Source organism: Hemiscyllium ocellatum, chromosome 8 (assembly GCF_020745735.1).
Source record: "Hemiscyllium ocellatum isolate sHemOce1 chromosome 8, sHemOce1.pat.X.cur, whole genome shotgun sequence".
NCBI lineage: Eukaryota > Metazoa > Chordata > Chondrichthyes > Orectolobiformes > Hemiscylliidae > Hemiscyllium > Hemiscyllium ocellatum.
Window position 1 is genome coordinate 78,606,666 of NC_083408.1, and position 18,119 is coordinate 78,624,784.

The 18,119-nt window shown below is 42.3% G+C and overlaps 1 protein-coding gene across 1 annotated transcript in view; it reads left to right on the forward strand.

Moving 5' to 3' along the window:
* Positions 1-967: 967 nt before the first annotated feature.
* Positions 968-18,119, forward strand: part of eml1 (EMAP like 1) — a 249,865-nt gene continuing 232,713 nt past the window's right edge. The window contains exon 1 of the mRNA XM_060829259.1: positions 968-1,143. Coding sequence (XP_060685242.1) covers positions 1,116-1,143 — 28 coding nt within the window. The 5' untranslated portion in view covers positions 968-1,115. The remainder of the gene's footprint in view (positions 1,144-18,119) is intronic.

An 18,119-nucleotide genomic window follows, 5' to 3' on the forward strand; every position in this document is an offset into this window, starting at 1 on the left:
CTATTCAACAAAATTATAAGGTTCTAATTAATCATTTTTTTTTGGGTGGGTGCTGCTCCTGAGCTCTCCAATATCTGTCATTTGTGCCTCTTTGCCCATTGACCTCACACACATTGCCCCAAACAATGTTAATCCAGAGCTATACCAAAGCTTTAAAGTGTAGCCTCACTTGGTGGTGGAACTGCCAGTTTTCCTCTCCCTTCTCCTTGCCTTGTTTGTGGATTTCCTACCTCCAGCTGACTCATCACATACACTGAGGCCTGAGCGTCAAAATGGCTCGGGCCAATCGCTGAAGACATCCATTGGCAGTGCTTTAGTCCATTCTCCAACATTGCACAATGACAGTTGGCCCTTGGCCTCTGTAATCAACAAAGGACAAAGTTACACAGAATGATAGAAGGCCCTTTCCGGCCTCAGTAAAAGTAAACAGATCCTTTATCTATTGTGCGGATGCCAAATGAGGAAAAAGATAAAGCTGATTCCTTGACGAAAACCTCTGATACTTTTGTTGGAAAGTGCACAAACCAAACAGAACATCAATAAAAGCTGAGACTGTATTCTGGCTAATTTTGACGTTATCATTTTAAATGCCTCCACTTGTATTTGTGGACCTCCCAGTGTAGATTATTGAGTGACTGCTTGTTCTCTGTGGTTATAGATGCAGAAAATGCAGCATTGTCTTTATCTATAACGTAACATCAGCTGACACAGGGATGAGTACAATTTAAATCAATCCGACCTTCTACTGCTGTCCTGTATATATACTTTCTCGCTTCATTAATTTTTCAATGGCAATTACAATATCCACTATGACTTCAGTGACCTTGGCTGGGAATATTATGGAAGTAGGCGGGGAAAAGTAATTTTATCCACCAATAGGAGTAGAGAGTTCTGGCACAGAAGTGCATTCTTTGCATCCCATAATAAGAAACTGGACTGTTTGTTTGCATTAGCTCAGGGTGGGGATTTCTGTCAAGTTGCAGCTGGGGTTTATTACTGTTCACAGCGTGCACTGCAGTGGAAGACTTTAACCGTAGGTTTTTACTGTGGTTTGGGTATTAACGCAGAAGTGGGAAAGCAGAAAGAAATTTAAAAAAAAACCCTCCTTGTACGTGATGTCTGACTGTGAGGGATTAACTCTGGGTAAGTGCCAGTTTCAGTTTATTGCTTCGTTCTCAGCCTCTGTGCTGTGGTACAGATTTAAAAACTGAATACTCTGCGGTAAATGCTCACCAGGCTTCAACGAAACTTGTTTTATTTTAAATATGCAGCTAGGTCAAATAAAAATCATTCGCTCAGCTGATGAGTCTGCAGGACTCTACAATCTGTAAATATCCAAAGGGTAATGGAGTTAAAATAAAGACAGCAGAGGTCAGGAGTTAACTATATGAGACACATTTAAACGTATGAAAATAGTCTAAGAGTCTTTTTTAGAGTATTGCAGTCCTGCAGAATTTCTAATATCAATGTTGCTCTTTATGAGGGCAGGTCATCCACATCTTACAAATGTTCTCATTTAATGGAATTATAATCTGAAGTATTGGGTTATTGTATACCAGTATTTTAGAATTGTGTTTTACTCAAAATTACATTGCTCCTGGTATTTAAAGCAAGTTGAACAGAATATATAAGGGTGAGTGTCTCTGGCTAACAAGAACCAGCTTTCATGTTGTTTCAAATTGGATTGGACTGTTTAATTGCTAAATAGACATTTTGCATCAGTTTAAAAAATGTATTCAACATGTGAAGTGTTGGGAAGTTCTCCCAATGGATCAGTGAGATTATTGAATATCATGCACTCCTCCCACATTGGTCTGTATCACCAGGGTGAGGCAGAAACTGTTCCTATGGGAGTACTGCTCCTTCTCCACATTGGATGAAAACCTGGTCATCAGGAGTGAGACTCTCTTCATTGTTGTATGTGGTGTGGGTCAGGTGCATTCCCAGAACCTACACTGTTGCAGTCACCCAAGTCATCCTCCATTTCATCTGGAGATCTAAGATGGACTCTGTCCGCAGGGGCACCATGTACAAAACTCTGGATAAAAGGAGAATAACATACTCATCACTGTCCTCATCCTGATGGCCACCTTTGTGTGTGGCTGCATCAAGCTGTGCATAGACCCTCCGTACACAAACACTGAATGTTACTACGTACTGAGGTTTTACATGTCCTGGGTGTTGTGAAGAATGGGACTGGCCTTGTTGCCACGGAATGCTCCAAATATTCAAACCGTTCTGTATCATTCGTTCTCTGAGGAAAACTTTGCAAAGAAAAATGCCTTTCACCACAGGTCCATCAGGATGTGGTCAGTACATAGCATCCTCAAGACTCTGTGGGAAAAGCAGAGGGTGAATCCTATCATGTGGTTTTTTGAGCAGACTGTCAAAGTCATTTGGCAAAATGCCTCATCCCCAGAACATTCCAATAAGCACCAAGACATCATTTGGCTGGTGGGGAGAAGGGCACTACCTGTGGGATCCTTCTTGTCCACCTAGGCGGTCTGCTCTACCACACCCTACCCTCAAAGTAGCTGTGGAGGGATGTAGAGACAGTCACACATCTCCTGCTTGAATGTGCCTTTGCAAAAGAAATCTGGAAAAATAAGCAGTGGTTTTTGTCGAGGTTCATCCCGAACAGCTCTGTGACGTGATGCTCTGTGTCTTATGGCTTGTTCCCTGGGACTGACACCAAGATAAACATCAACTGTGTCTGGAAGACCATCATCTCAATGAAAGACACTCTTTAGTCTGCCCGAAACATGTTGGTCTTCCAGAGCAAGGAGTTGACCTTGACCAAGTGTTGCAGACTGGCACATTCCAAGGTCTGGGACTATATGCTGAGGGATGCACTAAAACATGGGACACAGTGGGGAAAGACCACTGTCTAAGATCTTTATGCCAAAGCTAAATGGGAGTCCATTCAGTTATAGGACCCTCCCTCAAATATACTTAGTCTTGTATAAGTAAGAAATGCCTTTGGTTTGTTTGTTGAATAGAGTCAAACTCTAATGTTTGCTTGTTTCTCCATATGCTACTGCACAGTATCAACTGCTCAAGTGACTTTGTGTATATATGTAATTTCTTTAATGAATAAAATATATGTTTAAAATTTTTTAAAATGCATGTGTGTGTAGATCTTTGCATCTCACTGGACTTTATCTTCATGGAAATTACCTGCTGCCACTCATTGTCAGTACTTACACAGAGTAACAGTATCTAAGGTTAAACTAACCCTGAAACAATAGAGGTAACTTATCCACATTGCCATTAGCTGAGGTGGGAAGCTAGAAGCTTCAGGCTTAAAGAGTCATCATAATGTAAAAGATGAGGTGGAGATTAGATTCACTTCTGTGATGCATGTAAAAATGTCCACTCTCCTCCAAATGGAGTGAGACATGGGCAGGTCTTGTGGCTTAGTGAGCAGCACATATTTCACTGAGCCAGAAGCTGTGGTTTGAATCCCACTCTAGGATTTGTTAGCCATGAAAAGAGCATTTATGACCCAGCCAAACAGATTGCCTGTTGGAAGCATGTCAATTATCAGTAAGACAGGGAGATTCCTGATCAGCCATGTTCAATTCATCGTTGTTTTACAACTCAAAGCGCTACTTAGTTTTTGCATTGAAGAACTTGTGTTTCCTGTAGTTCCATGTACCATTAAGCCATTGTCTGCCAGGACCACTGGCAGCTCTCTTTGCGTGGTGAGTCATTCAGTGTTGCTACTGGTGAGTCAGGAGTGTAACCCTCAGCAACAAGAAGAGAAGAGACCGTCTATGAAGGTTTTTTCGCTATGACTAAATTAGAAAGAGCCATGGACACAGTGTGGACAGCAGCAACTTGTGTCCGTAACTGACAACATCACCTACTTAGACTAGTGTATGAATTTGGGGATGTGGTTTCAGGCAATCACATGACATGCTATGAGGGAAAATGGAGTAAGAGGACTCTATTGAATCTGAGTGCTGAAAATTAGCTGCAGCTATATTCCTCCACTTCTCAAGATTGTGCAGTTGCAGATCTGGGTTGTTAAGATATTGCAGCAAGTGAAATGCTGCAGTTTGACAAGGATGTCCTTCAAACTCTCATAAAACAACATTACCCCAAAGCAGGAGAATAGGAAGCAAGTCACTGCATCAGTGGCACTGGTTAGAAACATCAATAACTGCATTTGAACTGAATATGCTGTGTTATCAGATGCCACCATAATGTGATGTGGTAGCTGATATACTGTTGCTCTTCCACTGTCTCAATGTGAAACTTATTTTAGTTCCTGCAACATGATGAGATTTGTGTCATGTTGTACTGAAAATTGCAACAAACCTTTCTTACAACACCCTATATGTGTGCATCATGATTAGGAGTGTACCTGCACAGGACGCAAGTGGGTTCTGCAGATGCTGGAGATTAGAGTCCAGTTTAGTGTGGTGCTGGAAAAGCACAGCAGGTCAGGCAGCATCCAAGGAACAGGAAAATCTATGTTTCGGGCAAAAGTCCTTCATCAGGAAGGAGGCCAATTTTCTGGGCTCAGGTCAAGCAATTTAGATGTACTGTAGCATGGTTCACTCAGTGCATCAGACACAAAAAAAAACTCCAGAATTGGAGATTGCAAGTTTCATTACTCCATTAGGTCCCACACCACAGTACGGTGACGTCATCATGAGCATGATCCTGAAAAGTATACAGCATATTGATTGTATCACAACATTGTTGTGGAGAAACATGAAGGCCTAATTACCTTTCCAATAAAAGTTGTCAGTGTTGAGTACAAGCAATTACCTCCACTCTCAAAGCTTTCTCATGAGGAAGTAATTCAATAATATCTTTGATACGTATCCTCTTATACTATCCTTTCTGATCTTCCTCAAATTCACCACATTTTCCTTGGTGTGACAGCCATTGCCATTGCTATTGCTACCTGCCTGAAGATTTTACGGAATATTTTCACTCCATTATTGCTGGTCCAGTCTATGTCCTCCATGGACTAGCTCCTCTTATACCTACCTGCAGATTAGGCCTCTGCCCAGGGTATTGAAAAGATCCTTTCCCCAGGGTTTAAGATTGGATCAGCAGCTGCCGCACTCTGAACTGCTTCACCGAACTATCTGAGTTTATTTCCCACCATTTTAAAGAGCCAATAATCTAAAATAGTCACCACCAAGATTTTGAGGGTGTGTTTGAAAGAAATTTATTTGAATGGACTTTATAGTGTTAGACCATGCAAAGATTTGTCACAGGAAACAGTTAAAGCAGTGTATGTGCTCAAAGAAGGTAGATGCACAGGCAGTTGCAGCAGAGGAAGGTGCAGGGCCAAGATGAATACCAGGCCAGTGAGATCAGCTTAGGATTCATTTAGAAAAGATGCAATGGTACCATGCAATCAATGGGAAGGAACACATTCTAAAATGTGTGAATAATCTGACAAAGACGAGAGTTCTCTGCTGTAGAATTGTTTATAAAATTTAAATGCTTAGATTATAAGTCCAATTTTTATGAATACATAAGACCAGGCTCCAAGAGAATTCATTACATCTGTTTGGGTAACATGACATTGACCTTTTGAAAATGTTATAACATGATTGACAGGGGTTAGAGCTGGTTTTCTCTTTCTGTTGTTTTCTCTTATTCATCCATTCTGAAAATAGTGGTTTAATTTAGAATATAGTTCCGTGGACATCTCCTGGGTCTCAGCCAAAGAGATTCTTCACAGGTGGCCTGATTTTAAAAGGCTGGTAGCATTTTTAAACAGAAGAGTCGCACAACCTGAGTTCAAGCACAGAAACCTTCAAGCACCACTGGTTAAACAGCAATCCAAGCGCTGAAAGCCTGGAGAATCCCTTTCCTACAATCTTAAATGGTGCAATGTACCATTCTCTCCCTCCCTTGGTATGTAGACATTGAAAGAACAGAAAATAATTCAGATTGCTGAATGAATTTTAGTTGGTATTATATTTAGTTGCTGTGCTGCATAAAGTAGGCGAAGGATGTTGACTAAATATGAACATAATATTGTGCTAAATCTATGTGTTTTTGGCTAAGTGCAAGTTGTGTTGAGGTTTTTTTTGAGGTATCATTGCTGTGAGACCTAGCAAGATTTCTCACTATCTTAGCAAATTCACATCATTAATTACCTCCCTCACGTCCAATTATATCCCGACCATACCATGTACTGCTCCGGGTATGACTCACCACTCAGCAGATGCCTAGTATCACTTGTGCCTGCAGCAACATTGAAAGTTTGGACAAACACTATCAGTCTAGAGCTGCCCTGCACACTTCCTGCCATTCATTCCAGACTTTGCAGACAGGGAGAATTCGATGTGCTGCTTTTGTGGGCAGGGTGCTGGAGCTCCTGCTTGACTGAGTAGTACAGACACTCCAGGTCACCCAGGACTAGCAGTGGGGGCCACAATACCAGACAGTGCCAGCCTGCTCCCATGTTTCTGCCCCTGTCAGTGCAGTCTCGACCATCCGGAAGACTGCCCAATGATTGTTAGGATGAGTGTCAATTACTTTCTTCATTCCACCAGCTTAAGTCACACATTCCTCTCCACACTACCTCCCATTCATTCCATCTCTGCTACTGTACTCTCCCTCTTTTGGCTGTAACATCTTTCTACTCGGTCTCACTCTCACCCACCACAAACCTGATGCCACTAACCCTACGTGCCCTCTGTGCTGTCAACTCCGTTGCTTGGGACAGCCCAACAGCTGTGCCACCCACTCCCATCTCCTGTAATTCCTGCCCCTCTCTCATTCCAGGATGAAAGCAGCACTCAGGGCAGAAAGACTCAAGTTGAGTGGTGGTGCTGCTCAGTGTTTAGCCCTTCACTCATTTATGAGAAGCAGATGCTGTCCCTGACCACTCGAAATAGCCGACTGACCATTTCTAAGCCGCTAGACTGGTACCAGAGGCTGCTCTGGACTTGCTTTGTCAGGCTCCCTGAGTAAAGGCCAGCTCTCTTGACTTTACTGAGACCTGCTGACAACTAAGACAACTAATGCCTTTGTAATGGCATTAAAATGGCAAGACAGAAGAACTGGTATCACTGCCTGAGGGGGCAAAGTTAGAAAGGCAAGACAATGCAAGGAAAGTAGATTCAGAGTGAGTGCGTGCTGTGGAAATAAGCCAAGAGCATAGAGATGTAGCCTGGTCCAGCCCACATGCTAAGTTGGTGTCCTTTACTACAGTGTCTTTGCAGCAGAATGATAGTTGCTAGTACAGTCCAAAGGTGCTGCACTGAAGTAGATACATCCTGTACATGGTTCAGACCTGGGCTATGAAGAATTTTAGATGCTCGTACATGACAAGTACCAGTGCCTGTGGACGTTGGTGCTTGTAGCTAATGCCCATGGAATGAGACCCAGGATTTTGGTGCCCAGTGTCCAACATGGAGCACCTTCTTGGAGCATGCTGCACATTGTCAGGTAGTAGGACAGAAAATGCTGTGCTGTTTATGTTGAGAATTCTCAATGCCAAGCTCATTTAGTGTCAGGTAAGAAGCTGAATATTATTGAAATGAGTTGAGCTGCTATTAAGGTGCTGAACAAGCAATACTCCCCTTCAATTGGTGACTCGATGTTGATTAGCAAAACTCACCATGCTGCTTGGCAACAACCTTCTCTCTAATCAAGGAAACCAAAGAACAAAAAAACAGAAATGGCTGGAAGTGTTCCCTGTCATTTCTCCAGCCACTATGTGGACTGCATTTGTTACCTGTCTCTAATTACGATTAGTAGTTTGAGAATTTGCATTTTTCCCAGTTGTTGGTTCCCTGCAGATCCTATCTAGCGGTTTTATTTACTCACTCACAAGGTGGGAGCATCCCTGGCAGGGCCAATATTTATTGCCCCAAAGGCAGTTAAGAGTCAGCCCTATTGCTGTGGATCTGGAGTCCAATGTAGGCCAGACCAGGTAAGGATGGCAGTTTCCTTCCTTAATGGACATCAGTGAATCAGATGGGCTTTTATGACAATCAACAATGTCTCCATGGTTATATAAGACCCTTAATTCCAGACTATCGGATGCAAATTCCACCATCTGCCTTGGCAGGAGTTGAACCCGGATCCCTGGAACATTAGCTGAGTTTCCAGATTAATTGTCTTGCAGTAATACCATTAGACCATCATCTCTCCCTAGACACAAGCTATGTCCTTCAGGACCCAATCAGCTTGATCAGTAGTGATGGTGCTATTAGAGGTGTTGGGGGTGGACTAATCAACAGGAAGTTCCTTACTCCCTGTTTGAGCTGAAGATACAAGACTCATTGAGTCTGGGATCAATGTTGAAAACTCCCAGGGCAACTCTGCCTTGCCAATGCGATAGGACATACCTAGTGATGATGCAGGTGGTGGCGTCTGAGACATTGTCTGTAAGGTATAATTCTGTGTGTATGACTATGGCAGGCTGTTGTTTGACAAGTCTGTGAGACAGCTCTCTTAATTTTGTCACTAGCCCCCAGAGGTTAGGAAAAATGTCTTTCCAGTGTCCAAGGGGCTGACTTTGCTGTAATTCCTGGTACCTAGACCAATACAGGGTGTCTGTCCAGTTTCATTCTCTTCTTTAGACTTTTGCATTTTGGTGTAACTGAATGGATCTAGCAACCCATTCAGTTACACCAAAATACATCAAAATCTAAAGAACAGGATGAAACCGCACCTACTCAGAGGCCTTGTGGGTGTTCAGCACATTACTGAGAGTCTGGAGTCACCCATAGGCTAGACTAGGTATGGACAGCAAATTTCCTTCCCAAAGGGTATTTGTGTTTGATAACAATTTCAGTTCTATTAGACTTGTTTTAATTCCAGATTTATTACATTTCAATGACATTACATATTGCGATCGGATTTGAACCCATATTCCCAGAGCATTAGTTAAGGCCTGTGGATTATTGGAGAAAGTGAGGACTGCAGATGCTGGAGATCAGAGCTGAAAATGTGTTGCTGGAAAAGCTCAGCAGGTCAGGTAGCATCCAAGGAGCAGGAGAATTGACGTTTCGGGCATGAGCCCTTCTTCAGGAATGTCCTGAAGAAGGGCTCATGCACGAAATGTTGATTCTCCTGCTCCTTGGATGTTACCTGACCTGCTGAGCTTTTCCAGCAACACATTTTCAGCCCTGTGGATTATTGGCCCAGTGACACTACCACTTGCCATTTTCTCAGATGGGCCATTGTAAAAGTACAAGGTTCTGAGGGGTGGGTGGGTCCAGACTTTCAGTAGGATAGCTGCAGTGAGCCTTGAATGTGGATCTTTAAAGGACATTCAAGTGCAACGCCTCAGCATAAAAGCTTCCCTAGTGCCTAGATTTCTGAGCTGTCCATATGGTGCTGGAGGATGTCAACATGTTGCACTTATAGAACGTAGAACATTACAGTGCAGTACAGGCCCTTCAGCCCTCTGTTGCACTGCCCTGTCATACTAATCTGAAGCTCATCCCACCTACACTATTCCATGTACGTCCATATGCCTGTCCAATGACAACTTAAATGCACTTAAACTTGGCGAATCTACTACAGTTGCAGGCAAAGCATTCCATACCCTTACTACTGAGTAAAGAAACTATCTCTGATATCTCTCATATCTATCTCCCCTCACTTTAAAGTTGTGTCCTCTTGTTTGCCGTTCCCATATTTGGAAAAAGGCTTTCCCTGTCCACCCTATCTAACCCTCTGATTATCATGTATGTCTCTATTAAGTCACCTCTCAACCTTCTTTTCTCTAACAAGAACAGCCTCAAGGCCTTCAGCCTTTCCTCGTAAGACATTCCTTCCATACCAGGCAACATCCTAGTGAATCTCCTCTGCACCCTTTCCAAAGCTTCCACATCCTCCTTATAATGCGGTGACCAGAACTGTACACAATACTCCAAATGTGGCCATACCAGAGCTTTGTACAGCTGCAGCATAACCTCCTGGTTCTGGAATTCAATCCCTCTATTAATAAAGGCCAAAACACTGGATGCCTTCTTAACAACCCTGTCAATCTGGGTGGCAACTTTCAGGGATCTGTGTACATGGACACCAAGATCTCTCTGCTCATCTGCACTCCGAAGAATCTTACAATTAGCCCAGTACTTTGCATTCCGATTACTCCGTTCAAAATGTATCACCTCACACTTGTCCACATTAAACTCCATTTGCCACCTCTCAGTCCAGCTCTGCATCCTATCTATGTCTCTCTGCAACCTACTACATCCTTCGTCACTATCCACAGATCCACCTACCTTAGTGTCGTCCGCAAATATACTAACCCATCCTACTAAGCCCTCATCCAGGTCATTTATAAAAATGACGAACAGCAGTGGACCCAACATCGACCCTTGTGGTATGCCACTCGTAACTGGACACCAAGATGAACATGTTCCATCAACTACAACCCTCTGTTTTCTTTCAGAAAACGAATTACTGATCCAAACTGCTATGTCTCCCACAATCCCATTCCTCCGCATTTTGTATAATAGCCTACTGTGGGGAACCTTATTGGATTCCTTGCTGAAATCCATATACACCACATCAACCGTTTTACTCAAATCTGTTTGGTCACTTTGTCAAAAAACTCAAAGATTCGTTAGGCACGATCTACCCTTCACAAAACTGTGCTGACTGTTCCTGATCAGATTATTCTTTTCTCGATGGTTATAAATCCTATCTCTTATAACCTTTTCCAACACTTTACCAGCAATTGAAGTGAGACTCACTGGTCTGTAATTACTAGGGCTGTCTCTACTACCCTTTTTTGAACAAGGGAACCACATTTGTTATCCTCCAGTCCTTGGGCACTATTCCTGTAGAGCATGATGATTTGAAGATCAATGCCAAAGGCATGGCAATCTCTTCGCTTGCTTCCCAGAGGATCCTAGGATAGATCCCATCCTTTGTATGAGGAAGCCTTGTTCTCCACCATGTCTGCCACAATCAGGGCATCTCTCCTTAGCAGTGCCAGCTTCTGTAAAGAACAACAAAGCATCCACAATCTGGGAGGCTGTTGCTAGGGCATTTAAGTTGCACAAACTGGTTGCTTCAGATATCTGGATCTTAGTTTCTGGACATTGATGGTCTGCTTAGCTTGGCTTGTATTATAGTCAGTTCCTGAGACTTCGTTTCTTTACTGGTGCCATCAGCCATGTTACAGTGGGTGATTATTTCTGATGAATATTGGTCATTAGGAGAGTTCTGGTGCTGGTGGGAATGTGAAGATGAAACACTGTGGCACCAAAGAGTGCTGTGGCTGTTCCAAAATAAACAACACAAAGACCTACAGGTTCATTGGTGGCATATTGAGGGAATTGTATGCCTTGTGTGTAATGAGTCAATAGCTGGTCTGTGGGAGTCCTGATGGCCACATCTGTCTGAGATCACCGACACAAGGTCTAGCCATGACACTGAAGCTTTTGGCTCTCTGTCTTGCTGTCCACATCGATTCAGAAATTAATGTGTGGCTTGACCATCCCAAAGGGGACGTTGGTCACTGGCTTAGTACAGTAGCATGTGGCTGATCAGGAGATGCTGCACTTGCCTGTGTGGGCTCATGGAATGAACCTGAAGTGTAAACATTGAGGGTCATGTGACCTATTTGATCGTAGGACTGTGAAGGAAAGAGAAAAATTATAGCAATCCTTCAACAGATTGTATCTAATAGCTGAGATGATGCACGGACAATCCTTCCTTGACTAGTTTGAGCGGCACAGTGGTTAGTACTGGTGCCTCACAGCACCAGAAACCTGGGTTTAATTCCCACCTCGGGCAACTGTCTGTGTGGAGTTTGCACGTTCTCCGCGTGTCTGTGTGGGTTTCCTCCGGGTGCTCTGGTTTCCTCCCACAGTCCAAAGATGCAGGTTATGTGAATTGGCCATGCTAAATTGCCCATAGTGTAAGGTGAAGGGGTAAATATAGGGGAATGGGTCTGAGTGGGTTGCTCTTCGGAGGGTCTGTGTGGACTTGTTGGGCCAAAGGGCCTGTTTCCACACTGTAAGTAATCTAATCTAATCAATGTTGATACACCAAGTGAGAATTGTTTTAACCAGTTGTCAAATTTCTAAGGTATACTTTCACAGTGAATGAGATGAACGACGCAGTCTTAACCATGGAATATCTTCCATCTAGCCTTAACAATTAAAGTGGATGCTTTGGTATCTTATTTCAATGCCAACAATTGACTATTTTGTGATTTTTTACGGAGGAAATCTATTGAGTGTCAGCTTGGCTAGCCACCGTGTTAGTTACTCATGTAAATATGAACCATTCACTAAATAGGAATGAACTTTAAGTGTAGAGGTAATTTTTCTTGGTGCTCTTCTTATTTTTGGCATAATACAATGAACAAAAGAAAGTCTTTGGAAATCTTAAATGCCCACATATTTTTGTGGGCACTCTCAATGCACAAGTGTGTTCTGACTGACGGAGGTGGTTCCTTCTGACCTTCTGCATAATACTTGTACTCATTTCTCCTCCAAGAAAAATGCATACATTTGGCAATGAAAATGCATCATATTCTTGGGCTTACACAGACTTGTGTGCTAACCTTTCTAAACACAGAACATTGTCTAAAAATCTATTTAGTGCTCAATCGAAGCAATAGGGCAGTTTTACTGCTGAGGAAGCTCTGGATAAGGGGAATTTGCGTCTACATTCTAGAAAGCTTAATGTTTTATCCTTTCGAAGTAACTTTCTGCCAACTGCTACAATAAAGTAAGACATCAAGGGATTCAGAAGACATCATTAACCAATGATATCTGAACCCAAATGTTTCATTTTATATCTATCATTCCTTGCTCTACAGCAGTAGGTAACTATGAGAAAATCATTCAACTCTAACTGCACCATTGCTGCTTGCCAAATTTCCTCCAGTACTGTATAATATTACATCTTCTGGTTGGGGTGGTAGTGCCCACTGCTTTTGGGACAACAGAAGCTGGCATCCCATTTGGTTGGCAGCTCTTGGAGATGAGATCTCTTTCCAAGGGAATGAAGTCCCATTTCCAATCCCATACGCTGCTCTCAGCATTAAATATCAACAAGGCAACCAACAGGATCATGGGCCGGGCTCCCAAAGGTTCAGATGAAGTGGGAGGAGGGCTGTTGGAGGGGCAACGATGGAACTAGGGTGACCCATAAATTTCAGCTCATAGAATTTTATTGTCCAGGAAATGGTCCACCCAATGTACCTGTGATGATATTTTTGCACCACACTAGCTTCTTCACATTCTACTTCAGTTAACCTTACCTACAAATCCTCAACTGTTTCTCCCTTGTACTTATCTTGTTTCTCCTTAAAGGCATTTGTACTATTTATCTCAACTAGTCCATGTGATAGTAACCTGATGGTCTAACCACTGTCTCTGGGTAAAACAAAATCTCTCGAATTCTTAACTGGATGTGATAATTGCTGTCCTAGATTTTGGCATCTAGATTGTAACTCCCCCCAAACCCAGAAAGAATGGTACTGCTTTACATTTCCCCTATAAAAGAGGCATTTGCAAGGCTCTCATAATATTCACCTGAGAAACTAATATAATATGATCAAACCAATACTGCATTTTTCAGCTGTGCCATTCTTTAGTTTTTAATGGTTCAGAAGTAGAAAAATTGCCTATTTTCAGAAGAAAAATAATGCTTATGTATTTCCTAGTATTTTTGAGATCAGATGGGAAAATTCAAATGCTTTCGATTTGAAAATAGACCTCTCTCTCATTCACTGAGCAAATGTTACTCGCAAGTCATCATTTTTAATACAACAAAAGTTCTTTGAACCTTTCTTCCTTTTTATGCTGTAACTCTGCTATTCTTGATTCCCCTCTCCCCTATAATACCCTCCTATTGAAAATGAATTTACTGTAGTCCTCAGTCTACTTTTAACTCGTTCTCTCCCAGATCTCTCTTTATTTCTTCTAATGTTTTCAGCTTAGATCCAAGTTATACCTTTTTTATTTAGTTGTTACTGCCTGATTTACCGCTTGTTCTCATTTCTTTTATGACTTTTAATAGACATGCTCTGCACTGTGGGCCTCAGGCCCTCAGACAATTCCAAAGATTTAAGTCTGGCATATAATACAGTGTAACAGAATGTCATCAACTACATTCAAGATAAGCCAAGTGGCCTACTCTACACTGGAGAAACCAAACGCAGACTGGGTGACCACTTTGCAGAACATCTCCAGTCTGTGCACAAGCATAACCCCCTCCATTCCGTAGCTGGTCATTTGAACACCGTGCTCTGCACGCATGCTCACATATCTGTACTTGGTATGCTGTGGTGTTCCAGTAAGACACGGTGCAAACTGGAAGAACATCTCCTCTTCAGACTAGGCACTTTACAATCTTCTGAACTTAATATTGAGTTCAACACCTTCAAACTGTGAACCATTTCTTCCCTTTCCTTTTGCTTGTTATCGTGTCCTCTTTCCCCATCCCAGTGTCTGTCCTTTCAGGAGATGCACCATTTGTTCTGGTTTTCTCACAATCTGATCAATTAATCTGAACGATCAACATCGTTTCTCTCCCCCAGCACCCCACCCCGCACTCCCCGCCCCACCACACACGCGCGCTCTTTCTCTCTCTCACTTTTCTCTCTCTTTCTCTCTCTCTCTCTTTTTTTCTCTCTCTCTCTCTCTCTCTCTCTCTCTCTCTCTCTCTCTCTCTCTCTCTCTCTCTCTCTCACTCTTTCTCACATACTCTCACTTTCTCTCGCACTCGCACTCTCTCTCTCACTCTGTCCTTTGGAAATGATCATTCTGTCCTAACGCAAACCCAGTGGAAATTCTGGGGACTTTCCTAGTTTGAAAGTGACAGCTCTTGATTAGTCCAGCATATGACACAGAACATAGAGTGTGCAGAACAACTGGTTTTGTTTAAAACAAAAACCCAAAGGAAAGAAATTCTGACAGTTCCTTCTGAAAAGCAATGACCTAAAGTGATTGATGACCCTTTTTAAAATTACACAGGAAAATTAATACATGTGGGGAACAGCATTTACCCATTCCAAAACAATGCAGATGCTTTTGATTATTTATGTAGAAGAAAACACCTGCAATCCATTAGGCAAAACGGAGTACTTATAGCACAGTACTCACTTCAATAACAACATAGTAAATATATAATAAAAAACAAGGCATAAGAAGTATCAGTAAATGTATAAGTTTTTCTTCCTGAATGTATCCAAGAACGCAGTTTTGCTATGGCCATAAAAGTCATGGACATTAATTTAGTTCTTTTTTGTACAACTTATTCACATTCTGTTGTCTTGAGCATTCACACCTAAGGTATTTTATTGATCAAAACATTCCATTAGCAAAAAGGACAGAGTAAATCTGTTGAGACATAGAATTCTTGTAGACATTACTCTAGATGAGTTGATAACATTGATTCTCAGATTGTAGAAATGTAAATGTCAACCCTGTGAAGAGAACATCTCAACAGAGGATGCTGTCATCAATTAACAGGACTGTGAGTTGCCACTCCAAGGAGAGCATAACTATCAAGCGAGAGAGTATTGAATGGACTGACACTGTAATGGTACAGGTGAGAGATCTGCTGAAATTCAGCTTGCAGCTTCTGGAGTGTCTACATTTGCATTTCTTCATCAAGAATTTAAAGACATTTGCTTGTTCTGTTCTGACTTTCTGGTCCCTGACCCTGTGAAGTGCTTCATTTTGAAGGAAGAATATGGAGAGAAAATATAAATAGCACCACTGTAAAGGATGTACAAAAGCAGGAGGACCTAAGTGTGTGTCTGCATAATCACTGAAGGTCATCGGACCAGTTGAAAAAGTGGTTAATAATATATGCATTATCCTTGGTTTTATTAATAGCACGACAAAATACAACAGCAACAAAATTGAGTCTAATGTAAATGAGAAAAAGGGTCAACCTTTTCTGGGGTACAGCATCCAGTTCTGAACACCATACTTTAGGATGGATGTGAAAACATTGGAGAGGGTGAAGAAAAGATTGATGACAATGTTTCCAGGAATGACGAACTTATGAAGATAGATGAGAGAAGTTAGGAACTTTTCACTTGAAGAAGACCAGGCTGAGAGGAGATTTGATAGAGGTATGCAAAATTGAGGGTCTGGACAATTTAGAATGGGAGAAACTGTTCCACTTCATGAAGGGATCAAGAAAGAAAGAAAACATATTAAGCAAAACTGACATATTTCACGCAGCCAGTATTTAAGATCTGGAAAGCATTACCTAAAACTGCAGAGTTAATTGAATTATCAGAAAAAAAATGAGAATGTTTACAGAAAAGGATAAATGTGCAGGGTTAAGGGGAAATGGTCGGAGAATGGCTGTAGTGAAATAATCCTTTGCAGAGCTAGTGCAGAAATAATAGTCACATGGTTTCCTGTGCTAAAACAATTCTGTGAGAAACACTACACAGTTGCAGCAATAACAGATTTTCATGGCTTTACAGGAATCACAGGCCCTAGTGCTGCTTTTGACAGTTTCTTGGGCTGTGATGTAATCCCCTGTCTGGGGTGGGGTGGGGGGCGCTACTGGCTATACTCACTCATGTCTCCCTGGCTGGCTGAGCTGCTGGGCACATTGGGGGAGATCCTCTAGATTTATTTGAATTATAAATCCATTGCATTTGATGTTTCAAATCCTCAAGCACCAGATATTCTCCCCCTTTCTCACAAACTTGAGGAAGTTTAGTATCCCTTTTTATTTCTCCCACTCCGATTGAAATCTACCCAAGACTTAAATCCCCAGGACCTAGGTGTACCGTAGAACTCTGGGAAGCTAGGGAAGTGATTGCTGGGCCTCTTGCTGAGATATTTGTATCATCGATAGTCACGTGAGGTGCCAGAAGACTGGAGGTTGGCTAACACGGTGCCACTGTTTAAGAAGGACAAACCAGGAAACTATAGACCAGTGAGCCTCACATCAGTGGTGGGCATGTTGTTGGAGGGAATCCTGAGGGACAAGATGTACATGTATTTGGAAAGGCAAGGACTGATCAGGGAAAGTCAACATGGCTTTGTGCATGGGAAATCATGTCTCACAAACTTGATTGAGTTTTTTGAAGAAGTAACAAAGAGGATTGATGAGGGCAGAGTGGTTTACCTGATCTATAGGGACTTCAGTAACGCATCCAACAAGTTTTCCCCATGGGAGACTAGTTAGCAAGGTTGGATCTCACTAAATACAGGGGGAACTAGTCATTTGGCTACAGAACTGGCTCAAAGGTAGAAGACAGAGGGTGATGGCGGAGGGTTGTTTTTCAGACTGGAAGTCTATGACCAGTGGTATGCCACAAGGATCAATGCTGGGACCACTACTTCTCATAATTTTTATATAAATGATTTGGATGCGAGCAGAAGAGGTATAGTTCGTAAGTTTGCAGATGGCACCAAAATTGGAGATGTCGTGGACAGCGAAGAGGGTTACCTCCGATTACAACAGGATCTGGACCAGATGGGCCAATGGGCTGAGAAGTGGCAGATGGAGTTTAATTCAAATAAATGCAAGGTGCTGCATTTTGAGAAAGCAAATCTTAGCAGGACTTCTACACTTAATGGTAAGGTCCTAGGGAGTGTTGCTGAACAGGGAGACCTTGGAGTGCAGATTCATAGCTCTTTGAAAGTAGAGTCGCAGGTAGATAGGATAGTGAAGAAGGCCTTTGGTATGCTATCTTAATTGATCAGAGTATTGAGTACAGGAGTTGGGAGGTCATATTTTGGCTGTACAGGACATTGATTAGGCCACTTCTGGAATATTGCATGCAATTCTGGTCTCCTTCCTATTGGAAGAATGTTATGAGACTTGAATGGGTTCAGAAGAGATTTATAAGGATGTTGCCAGGATTGGAGGATTTGAGCTATAGAGAGAGGTTGAATAGGCCAGGGCTGTTTTACCTGGAGCGTTGGAGGCTGAGGGGTGACCTTGTAGAGGTTTATAAAATCATGAGAGGCATGGATAGGATAAATAGACAAAGCCTTTTCCCTGGGTTGGGGTAGTCCAGAGCCAGAGGGCATAGGTTTAAAGTGAGGAGGGGAAAGGTATAAAAGGGATCTAAGGGGCAACTTTTTCAAGCAGAAGGTGGTGTGTGTATGGACTGAGCTGCCAGAGGAAGTGGTGGAGGCTGGTACAATTGCAACATTTAAAAGGCATCTGGATGG